Genomic DNA, 11,917 nt, shown 5'->3' with positions numbered 1-11,917 from the left:
CCCGCCCGCCAAATGGCGGCTCCCCCCTCCCCCCCCCCATCCCCGTCCCCTCAGGGCGCCACGCTCAGCGCTGTGTCCGCCACGGGCCCTTTATTGCCACAGCGCCCGCCCCGCGCCCAGCCAAAGCCGCCGGCCCCGCGCGGGCAGCTCCGCCTGTCCCTCCTGGTGCCCTGTCCGTGTCCCGTCCCGTCATGCCGGCAGCTCCAGGACCTCCTCCAGGCTCCTCCTGACGTGCGGGGGCTGCCCGGCGGCGCGTGCCAGGAGCCCGGGCCCCATCTGCGCGAACAGGGCCCGGGACAGCTTGGCCGTGGCCGCCCGGATGCTGCCCCCGGTCCCCGGTGCGGGGCCGCCGCTGCTCGCCGTGCCCAGCAGGTGCCAGAGCACGGCCAGGACCTTCTGCTCCACGGCCTGCGGCTTCCGCGGGTACAGCTCGGCCACCAGATCTGTGTGACAGGAACAGCGCGTCAGCAGCCGCTGGAAATTGTTGTAAAACACAGTTCAGAAGCGACCCCCCTGCTCTGAGAGAGGTTTAAAAGCACCGAGTGACACAGCAGAGTCTCCTCAGAGCCGCTGGCACAAAAACCTGTTTGTTTTCCAGCAGAACGAGTGGCCCTCACTGGGCTGGCCTTCCCTACAAACACCTCTTTAACCTTCCCTCAAAAATTCACACAACTGTTGATGAGTGTAATTCTCTACTAAAAATAAACACGCCATGCACTCGCACAGCATTTGGTATTTTATGGTTCTCCTCCATCTCAGAAATACCCAGTAGGTGTTTGAATGTAAGGAACAAAGTAACCTCACACTAGAAACATATGTGTATTCGATGAAGCATTTTCTCTGCTTGGACAGTTACATCATGAATCCACTATTTAATTGGCAAGTACTTGCCTTTGTGCTAGAAATTGTGTGTGAACTCTTCCAATATACGTAATGCAAGCTACTCAGAAAAATCCCACCAAGAGAATTTAAAGGTTTGGTGATTAATACTTTCTGAAAGTACATATTTAGGATCATTTCAAGAATAGACTGTCCACTGTAATGTTTAGTTCAATGTTATGGCTACTACACAGCGAACTACTCTCAAAGTAAGCCAAGTTCAAGCTTACCTCCCATGAAGACATCTCTTGTTCACTTAAAACATCAAAGGGAAATACAACACTACTGCTAGTAATAATCCCCAATATTAAAATACGTATGTACGTTCTAAAAAAATTGTCTTTGAACTTCTGACACCTGCTTAGGAAGCAGACCATCATGAAGTCTGCCATCTTTGTGGTGCCTCTAGCTCAGCTTGTGCCTTGTCTCCTTTACGACTGAACACCAAGAAGTATTACCAAGCCCCTGGGGCAATGAAAACAAAACCAACTATGAAAAGTAAAACGGTACGGCAGTAAAATTGTGGAACTGGTAGGAGACAGCCTTAGGGAAGAGAAAAAAGCAGTCACTCTTCCTGGCAGGACTACAGGGGAGTGGGTGCTGAGAGGGAACAGGACTTGCAGCAAGTAAGCGAAGGAGGCCCTGGGCCCCTGGCTCTACCTGGACACAAATGGTCACTCACAGGGCAGAGGGAGACATGTGGGGACCCGACTCACAGCACAATTTAATTTAAAGCTGCTCAGTTTCCAACAGAATTAAATTCACCACAAAACAACCCTTTTTCTCTTTGGTTTGATAAGCCTAAGATGTTTACACCTCTTCTGGGGAAGTATCTAAATATAATCTTTTACTTTGTCAGTAATATCTTCAATTTGCATTAGAAGGGGGTGAAATTTGAAAATTATTGCATTGTTAACACTCACAATCTAATGTGGCAGATATGCAGCCACCACCATCCTACAATGGATTTGCATAATTAGGATTGTAGAAAAACAAGCAAACATGCAGAGCAAAACTTCACCTTACCAGCAAGCTTTTCTGTGATGTCTTGTTTTGCTTTTCCATGCAGAAACTGGGCTTTTGTGCAGAATGGCTGGAGAAGCAAATAGTTGTCTAAATTCAAAGAACAAAACACATTAAGAATTGGAAACAGAAAATTAAACACACTGGAAGCTAATACAATATAGAAAAATGTAAATAAGAACCTTACTTGTGATGTATTAACTACAAAAATCACAACATATTATTTAAGGGGATAAAAGCCTAAAAGATACTCTTAACAAGCCCTAGCTCCTCCTAGTCTGGTAAAACATAGCATTTTCATTTACTGAAAATACTGACATCCTGCTCCAAAGCCAAAACAGATAAAGATGGAAAATAGCTGTGGCATACACACATCTCTGAGCGTCTAGTCCTTTGACCTGCTCAAGAGATTCAGCAGTCTGACACGCTTCTGGATGACGAGACATCTGCTATGCAAATATAACAAACCCACCTATACACTTGAGACAAGTCCAGCTAGCTGCATTTCTCTTGAAATATGAAGATGACTTGTGTGCTTTAAAATGTGTGAGAATAAAACCAATGATGCATTACACAATGTAACGATTTGATGAAAATTATTGGAAAGAACAACTCTTTAAATTAAAAATGTAATTAATGCAATTAAAACTCTTCAAAATTAAGAGGGAGGAAATTACCTAAGTGTTGACAGAGAGCCTGAATAACATTTGTGGCAGCTGCATAAATCCCTGGATTTTTGGAGTTTAGGTTGTTGTCTACCATTGCAGGAACCAACATGTTGATCACCGGAGATAAATTGTCTTTCAGCAGTGGAATCATCTTGTACATTGTCTCCAAAGCAACCTGATTTACTTTACTGTTTGAGTCATGTAAGCGAGGCTTGAAAGCATCAAAGATCTGAAAAAGCATCCAAACAGTGGTAGTCTGAATTAATTAATACTTGAGGTGGATATTATGTTTCCTGCTTTTTTGTTACACTTCAGTTGTCCATCTTAGCAAAAGATGGCTCTGATATGCAAATACTTGGGATTATTTTTTGAGCAAGTAAACCAGCACTCACTTTTTTTATCTTGTGTACAACTGAAGTGTATTCAACGTAATCTGTACTTCAGTTGTTTCTGTGCAATGTAAGAGTCATACTCACTATCTGTAACTTTCAGTGTGACTGATATTTTGTGCAAGCAAGTATTTTTAACAAGACATAGTTCTATTTAGCAAAAAGAATGCCCAGTAGTATCTTTGAAATATGTTTAATTTCTATCTTCTGTAGCACACAGTGACAGTTATCATAATTATTATATAAACTCTATATTATTAACCCTAAGTGTTATCGCAACATATGCAATAACATGCTAAAGTGTGTTTGTTTTTTCCCCTTCAGAGGCATTAGGAATTGGTATCCTTCACACAGAAGATCTAGTCTGAACCTCCTAAAATGTGTTCATGCTGTGTCTATCTCCTGTTAATCGCTAGATCAAGCTCACAGTTTTAAACTTCACCTCTTATCAAAAGGAATTTGATCTTCAAGATTTCAGTAACATTCGCAGTTAAAATACTGCAAAGTTTCACAGCAGTATTTCGTATTCATAGAAAACTGCATTGTTAAGAGACAATCTTGTTTTCGCTTTCATTCTGCCTATCCTTAATTTACAATTGTTGGACCTCACCCTAGTATTTTTCTCTGAAAGAACCTCTTTAAAGACAGGCTCTTTTTACAGATATTTAGTTTAAACTGTTGTAACTCATTAAAGACCCGTCCCCACCTTCTGGATACATGAAGCAGACAGAACTTGCATCTGTCTGTGATTCGGTTACAGTTTCTCAGATCTTGGGATCCTGCTCTCTTTGTAACCTGTTCCAATATTTTGATATTTCCTCCACAGAGGCATGAAAAACTGCGCACAATATGCAGAAAATACCTCCATGTGCGCTATCTCTAATGAACCTCTTTCACCTTCTTCCTATTTTCTTCCTTTACTACCTTTGTATCTCTGAGATATGGTTACTGCATATCTCATCTTTAAGCATGCCTGACCCTTTCCTCGAGGTTTTCCTGTTCATCAGATATTCTGATTGAAAGAGGAAACCATAATTTTTAGCAGAAAACTGTGACAGAACTTTAAAAACCTTTGAAATGAAAGGTTTTTGTACAGTTACCTTCACAATGTTTGCAACAACGAAGTCTTGATTGTTCTCTGTATCTGATAACAGCTGATTAATTCCATTTATTCGATCACGGAAGTCCTTTGCATTCAATAAACCTATAATGTCTTTAACATACTCTTCACTTTCTATTGAATTACGAGGAGCTGCTTTTCTTGTAACTTCACGGGCTTCCGTAGTCTCTCTAAAGAAAAGGAACAGGTTGCTCAATGAACACATAACCAAGCTGAAAGAGGAGTCTTTAATCTCAGACATTCTCTTTCCACAAAAGTGCAAATATCAAAAGGAAACAGAAAATCTTCTGATGAACAGGGTTTACTTTACACATAATTTGTTTCTTGTTGTTGTCGTTTGAAAAAAAACTCTGCTAGCAATTGTTGTTCCTGAAGTCTTAGTATAGGTGCCACTCCAAATGCATGGAAGTGTATCACCCAGGAAATGCAGCAGCCCTGTGCTTCCTCATGGCTCCGTACCACAGCAGCAGGGTTTGACCTTCCCTTACACATCAACACATCAAAAAAAAAAAAAAAAAGTTAATATAGTTCAATTCTTTCTTCTCCAGTACTTCAAACACTGACCCCAGTCTGAGGGGCAGCTAAGCATCATGCTATGCTGTGGTGGAAATTTAAGAACTCCTCACAGATGATTCTGAGACAAACTTTCTGTAGCACCTGGTCTTATTAGACAGTCATGAAAAGGATTATGAAATCTGTGGAATCGCTTTCCTGCCTAAGTAAGCACCCATAAATAAAGTATCTTCAGTAGAAGTAGAAGGCTGAAATTCAATGGAAGTGCAATGATGAGGTTTCAGATCTAAGCAGGAACAAATTACTTAACCAGTAATTGATGCTGGAGGAATTTCATAGCTGCTGGAAGTTCTTCAGAAAGACTGTAATGTGGAAGAGAAGTACTGTTGTGTGTTGCTGAATAAATTAAGCAGGAGTTCAAATGTTTCAGAAGTTAAATGATGAAGAATTTAAAGTGTTGCAGCTTGACCAAATGGACAGAAAAATTCTCCCATTCTGTTAAATGAGCTTTTCTGACTAAGGAAAGCTTGATGAATCCAATCTATGTGAGTTTCAGAGAAGTAACCACAAGTATTCACACGTGTCCATCTGTATTCACAGACCAGTCTGGGTAGATTCACTACCTCATTCTTAATTCACTAGGAGAAGTCTTTGATAGAAAAGGCAATAAGCATCCTTCTTGCATTTTCAAGTTCAAACCGATTAGCTCTGTGAGCAGGCCAGATGGCATCAATTCTTGTCCTGCCAGTGTATCACAGGCCACTAAACACACCCAAATTAAAGAGTCTTTGGCAGAATGCAGCAAGTAGGACATCTAAGAAAACGGGCGTGTAGTTTTACATGCCAAAGCATAAGTATACTATCAAGCCTGGAACTGATTAATATTTTGAATAGCAGATGGTGTGTGAAAGAACTCTGCTTGTGACAGATACACCTTCTTAAACCTGGAGGCAGTTTCAGACCCTATGAACTCTAGATTCTCGAGTACAGACTTTCTGGCCTGGTTTCATTTTTTTTCCGTTTCTTTGTTCACTTCAATAGAAAACCTATCAGAAGGCAAAACAGAAAACAAAAGATGGAGAGAGTATGCTCTAAAATCTTTAGCATCCGCAGTTAGGATTTAACTAAATCCTTATTTTCCAGGCAAGTGCACAAACAGACAATTTTTACTGCAGCTAGTACTAGGCATGTTGTTTGTAGAGTTTGGATGGCAACACCCTGAGCTGATGGTGACATGGATCTACCATGAATCCCAAGTGTTTTCTGTATTGTGTGCATTTTCAGAGGCAGTCAGTAAACAAATTAACTTCCAAATGTGCAAAGCCATTTTAATATTAGCAATTATCCTATTTAAAAGAGTTTATTGGGACATGTTATTTTTTCCATTTTCTTCGGGGATGTTTAACCCTGTTGTGAGTGTTTGTAGACTCTCTTCTCGTTGTGGGACTGTTCTCCTGGCGGTCAGTTACTAACAGGATACAACACTCAGGGAGATCATTACCTGTCAGTGATGCTGAGAGCATCTCTGGAAGTAGATGATGACCTTGAATGCCCAACAATACTAGTATGAGAACGTCTTCCTTTCGCTGAGGGGGTGTCTAATGGCATCTCCCCCAAACCCTGCACAAAGATGAAACCATTCATTAATATGGCTGGCATATTCTGCAGCGCTGGAGGCTCTTTAGAGGCAAGTCTGAGGCATGCAAAGTATAGCAGCAAAGTGCAGTTGACGCAGTGTATCTGTAAGGGTTAATGATTCTATGATTCTATGATTAAAGGCAGGCATAGGTCAGGTAACAAGCACCACCTTGCTGTGCTGTATTCACGTGTTACGTGTCTCCCTCTGAGGTTCCCTGTAGGTTCAATGTCCATGCTTAACAATCACTAGCACAAGTTTACGTTTCTCACCTGTTAAACGAGAGCTTTCCACATACCTTTTGACGTAGATTGCTAACAAATTCCTTAATGTAAGGCAAATCCTTGGCTGGCACATATTTTTCAAGTGTTTTATCAAAATCAGGATGATTCATCATACTGAAAAGCATCTTTCGACCATAATACCTGCAGGGCAACAGACCATGACGTATACATCTGTAAACACTGATTTGTTCTGTAAGCCTCTTGGACAATTAGACACATGCAGTTTCAAAATACAGAAGCACAGGAGGATTGCTGGGTTTGTACCCAGACACCCCTTTCATCCTCCCACAAAGAAACTATGGTCAACAATCATTACTTGATCAACGACTGAGCAAATTAAAGACGGAGAACAGCCTCCTATCCCAGTGCTGAGGTATCGGCTGTCTTTAAGCCCTGCCAGTAAGCGTGGATCCTAGTGCTGAAATTCCCTGCATGGCCTACAAAGTGTGTGGTGCCAGAACGAGAATGTCCTTTGATCCCTTCTTCCTACTGCCAAGATGGGCAGGGCTGCAGGAGGCATTCGGGTGGTTCCCATCACACATTATCCTAACAGCCACTCTCTGCCGCTGCTGAATGGCCCCCGCTGGGCTATGCAGAAGTTTCAGCCACCTCAAGCGTGCTTATCTTAATTATTAACTGTACTAACCTTGTTTGCTGGGAACTATCCAGTGTAAACCTGGCTATTGCAGGGAAAATCCTATCAGTGACAACTTTGGTTCCAGCCAGCATCCACTCCGGTCCCATACGTTCTACAATATCCGACATGTGCTGGGCTGTGCATCTCCTCACCGCCGCGTGCAGATGGCTGAAGAGAACACAACTGCTTAGTAAAAGCTCCTCACAGTAGGTCAGTAACAGTATTTAGGTGCTCTACCAAATATTGTCTACAAGTATTCTTTTTTATTCTTTAGCATAACCTACGACTAGTGGAATACTGCAGAATACTGCAGCCTTTGAATTAATAAACTGGTCATTTTCTGCTTTTAGAACTTTTTTTCTAATTTTCTTAAAAATAACTGTGAAATACTCTAGAAAGCTCACCACAAGTCCTTTCCATCAACTTTACAAAAAACAAATCCCTGTGCTCAGAAGCAAACCCCATATCTTTTATATCAAGTTAGAATTAAATAAAGCAGCATTCTACTGACTTCAAAAAACCTTGCAGAAGTCTGTCGAATTAAGTCATTAAATACCTATATTGATGAAAATCAGAGAAGGCCTGGAAATAATTTTCAAACTCATTCAACAAACCAATGGTGTATATAACTCTGCAGTACCTGCTGATCCCACATGTTTTCAGAGCATGCAGTTCTGCAGATCCAGAGATTTCCGATTTTATTTTCATGTTTGGAATTTAGGGGCAGTTTTACTGCACAGTGAATGAGGCATCTGTATGGCTCATCATTCACAAGGAAAAACAAGTTTAAAGGAGGGAGCTAAGGAAAAGAACTGACTTGGTAAGCCACACTAGTGCCTCCCCAGCTTTTCAGATTGAAACGAACACCCAGCATTCCTCCTGAATGGCTGTGTGCTGTTTTGGCAAGATTTTATTTTTCTGTGGTTCCATAGATTATCATGGCCTCATTAGACATAAAGATATCTCTAGATTAGGTTGCACAAAGTAGCTTCGATTTGCACAAAGACTAACTGGGTCTATTGAAACTGCAAAATGTGACAACTCAGAATACAGTTGAGGCTGCAAAAGCTCCCCAGTCGCTTGGCAGCTAGCACGCTAAGCTCTGTGCTACGCTCGGAGCTGCTACGGAGCTACCTAGTTTCAGACTAGCTTTGGCTGGAGTTCAGTACCTGCTGTTCTGTCTGTGTGGCAGCCACAGGTCTCATGAGCTTGGGAGAAGGGAAATGGTACCAGACTACCTCCTACTGTGTGTACTGGCAGGAAAACAACAACTTTGAGGTTTAAAGACTTGACTGAACAAAACCATGCAAGTCCCCATTCCCAACTGCCTGCTGCTCATGCAAAATAGGAAATTTTGTTGTATGCATGTCAGACCCTGAATTAAGCATAATTTATACATAGAAACGTGATGTTAAAAATTCTTGTCCTGGAATCATGATCATGAGTCAAGAATCTATTCCTTGAGGTGAGTTCACAGCAGTTGTCCAGTATCTTTAGAACAGTATCTCATAAAAGCAAACAACGTTTTTAATTATTCTTGTTGGTAATGACAAAAACAACTTGTAGGTGATGAAGACTCAGTATATAGACCTACTCAGGGTTGCAAGCATAATACTTATGATCACAGTAGGTTTGAAATGTATTTAGGAGAAAACATGTAAATTTTAAAAGGTCTTTTGAACCATATGAACCATAAAAAACAGGTAATGCATACCTGCTAACTTGAATGCTGAAGTTGTAGTGAATAGAAGAAAAGTGTAAGACAAATTTAGAACATATATCTTTTCTGTAGTTATGCAGCTGTATCAATCACAACCTGTCCATTCTGTCCTGAGGACACGTATCACTTTTCTCCCAAATTTCCACTTCACAAGATAATTGTCATATTCATTGCTACAGCCTCTAGAAATGATAGCTCGATATTTGCCACGTGGGCTTTGCTGCTAACATGGCCAGAGTTTCCTGAAGCCAGTATTAGAGAATTTGTAACTCACAGTGCTATTTAGGCCATCCACTGATGTCATGCATTAAAAACACACTGTACTCCATGATTCAGTCACTGTTTTCACCGAAGGCTTCTTAGCTGTGAAGAAATTAATCCCTGCTTCAAATGCTATATTCAGACTCAGAGTTCAGATCGTTCTGATGCCTTATGTATCTGAAAATGTATCTTAGTACACAAAGTGGAGGGTTCAAATTTGTATAGGTCTCATAAGGATAGTCAGTGTGTTTGAATCTGCCACTGAAAATAGAGATCAGATTTCACCAATTATGATCATGAGTATTGCTTAGCCAAGGATTTATGAAAAAGTGATGGGAGTGCCTAAACAAGTAATGGCTGGACTATTTTGTATGGCTTCTGAGATAAAGCAACGCACAATTACTGTCTGCTGCTCTTAAATTCCCAGAAATAACTACATGCAGGCACGTTTCTTAAATAATTTAAATCTCAAGGCTGGTAGTATTTGCCTTTCAGTTTAAAGTTCACATAACTGAAGTATGGTTTTCATTGGCTTTCAGGAGACAGAACCAATACATTCCAGAACAACCAGCTTCCCAGGAAACAAAATAGGAAACAAACTATGTTTTGGATAGCAGTTCTGAATTCAGACTCACTCTCAGGATTTCTAGCTATACAGTAAATCTAAGAATTGATTTATAATGCAGAATCTAAAATATTTAATGGAAAGGATAGGTTACAAGAAATTCTTACCTATCTAAGCGATGACAGATACAAAAGAGATCAGATACAAGTAGGTACACAGCTAGTACACTGAAATGCCCAGTGGCTTGATTAAGTATTTCTGTTACAAGCAATGAGGATATAAAAAGAACAAAGCAACACACTTAACAGGTAAAGTGAAAGACAAGAATTTAACTTCTAACATAGCATGAAGTCAGCTAGAGGTTAGAATCAAACCATGAAACCAGAAATGGAAGCTTGTCGTGTTTGAAGCAGACAAGAAAATAAACGGTCACCGCCACTGCAAAGGAAACCGAGATGCAGACAAAAAAAAGACTTATTAACCAGCCAAGTCTAGAGAAGAACATGAAATCAGCCAGGATGGTTGCAGCTCGAGAATTTTAAGCTGTAGATCAGGTTTCTAAAGAAAAATTAGTGCTGAAGGACTGAAGACAGGCATTTGATCGCAGAACAAATGGCAAATGAGAATGCTAGGTGAGCTTTATTAGAAAGACAAACAGCATTTCTTAATTCTATTTCTTAAGAATATTATATTAACATTGAATAAAGACTTGCAAAACCATTGGAAAACATACCAAATTCCAAAACTGACAGCCAACTTCTTAGTTAATGTAGAGAAACAAACATGGGAATTATATTTTACTTTTATGATAACAAACATTGTCCTGGGCAAAAGCTTTGCACAGCTGACTTACTACATTTTCTGTTATATTTGGATTTTTTAATGACTATAATTGATATATTTAATCTATTCACAAGTTATTTCTTTATAAAGTCTTTGTAGTTATTACCTTTGCCCTCCATTTATAAGAGAACAAAGTGCACGTGCTGGAGTCACATTATTAACCATAGCCTTCAGTGCTTTGTCTACCTCTTCCCTTATAAATGTGTTGGATTCACCAGCTTTGTGCAAAAGGACTTTTACTGTATTGTCTAGTTCTTGATCCATGCTCTTTTTCAGGTGGGTGAACAAATCCCCTAAACAGACCACAGCAGCTCGAGAAACACCTGAGCGTAAATTCTTGACCTGCACACAGGAAAAACCCAAACAAACAATGAATAATGTTTATAAAATATATTTAGAAATAAGTAAAGCTTAATGTTTCCCTTTCTAAGTATAAATAACTTTACAAGCAACTGAGCAATACATTTCTAATGTGATTTACAATGTGCAAGAATAAAAATACGTACAAAAATATTTGAAAATTATGATGTAAATTTTTACAGTCTCTTAGCAAATCAAATAAACTGTCGGAATCTGAAGTATGAGAGCTGCTTTGCTGAACTACAAAGTCATCCCTTTGAGACTGTCCAACAGAGTAAAACTAATCACAGATGGACATACCATTTCACTTTAGTGTATCTCAGAGCTATAAAATACATATAAACACATATAAGCCAGTAAATGTTCTGCTAGTAAAATTTAACCTCTTGAGCCACAGCCAGACTTGTTTCATGAAGCTTTACAGTCAGAATAGCTGCATGGTAGGCAGACAAACATCTAACAAAGTTCAGACCTTCAATCTTCTTCTCCCTATGTAAAGAAAACATTTAAAATCAAAACACTTTCAAATTTCTCATTAAAACAAACAAAGAAAAACAACAAACAGAATTCTAAGGAACCAAATAGTAAATGAGATTGTAAAATAAAGCAGTAACATAACATGGGAAATTCTTTCAAAGTCAGTCTACCTTCTAATGTATTTGTAGGACTATTTTAAGATAATATTCTCTAAATTCTTCCCATTAATTCTGTCCACAGCTTGCAGTATGGCAGTTAAAGGATTACTTTCCTTCCCAAAGTACAAAAGGCAATGGCATTGTTACCCCATTCTGTCTGTTTGAGAAGTAGTGAAGTCTTATATTTCACAAGAAATGACAAGAAGGTATTCCAAAAGTTTCTGAAAGCTTAGATATTAGGCCTCAATTTATAGCATTGACAGCTTAATTTAGATTTGGACTAAAAAAACCACTTTATTTTCTTTTCTCATATATCACTTGCGACCCTTCTTCGTTTTTGATGTTCTCTTCATTTTGCTATATTTTTAAAAGAAAGATATGAAA

General features: G+C 39.6%; 1 protein-coding gene across 1 annotated transcript in view; it reads right to left on the bottom strand.

Moving 5' to 3' along the window:
* Window positions 1-70: 70 nt before the first annotated feature.
* Window positions 71-11,917, bottom strand: part of TOGARAM1 (TOG array regulator of axonemal microtubules 1) — a 37,790-nt gene continuing 25,943 nt past the window's right edge. Inside the window, exons 14-22 of the mRNA XM_038179913.2 lie at window positions 11,282-11,387; window positions 10,645-10,880; window positions 7,159-7,317; window positions 6,527-6,653; window positions 6,094-6,212; window positions 4,060-4,249; window positions 2,580-2,799; window positions 1,906-1,992; window positions 71-443 (exon numbers count right to left, since the gene is read on the bottom strand). Of these exons, the coding sequence (XP_038035841.2) occupies window positions 190-443; window positions 1,906-1,992; window positions 2,580-2,799; window positions 4,060-4,249; window positions 6,094-6,212; window positions 6,527-6,653; window positions 7,159-7,317; window positions 10,645-10,880; window positions 11,282-11,387 (1,498 nt within the window). The 3' untranslated portion in view covers window positions 71-189. The remainder of the gene's footprint in view (window positions 444-1,905; window positions 1,993-2,579; window positions 2,800-4,059; window positions 4,250-6,093; window positions 6,213-6,526; window positions 6,654-7,158; window positions 7,318-10,644; window positions 10,881-11,281; window positions 11,388-11,917) is intronic.

The sequence above is a fragment of the Anas platyrhynchos genome, chromosome 5 (genome assembly GCF_047663525.1).
Source record: "Anas platyrhynchos isolate ZD024472 breed Pekin duck chromosome 5, IASCAAS_PekinDuck_T2T, whole genome shotgun sequence".
Taxonomy (NCBI): Eukaryota; Metazoa; Chordata; class Aves; order Anseriformes; family Anatidae; genus Anas; species Anas platyrhynchos.
This window is presented reverse-complemented; position numbering and strand designations above follow the sequence as displayed.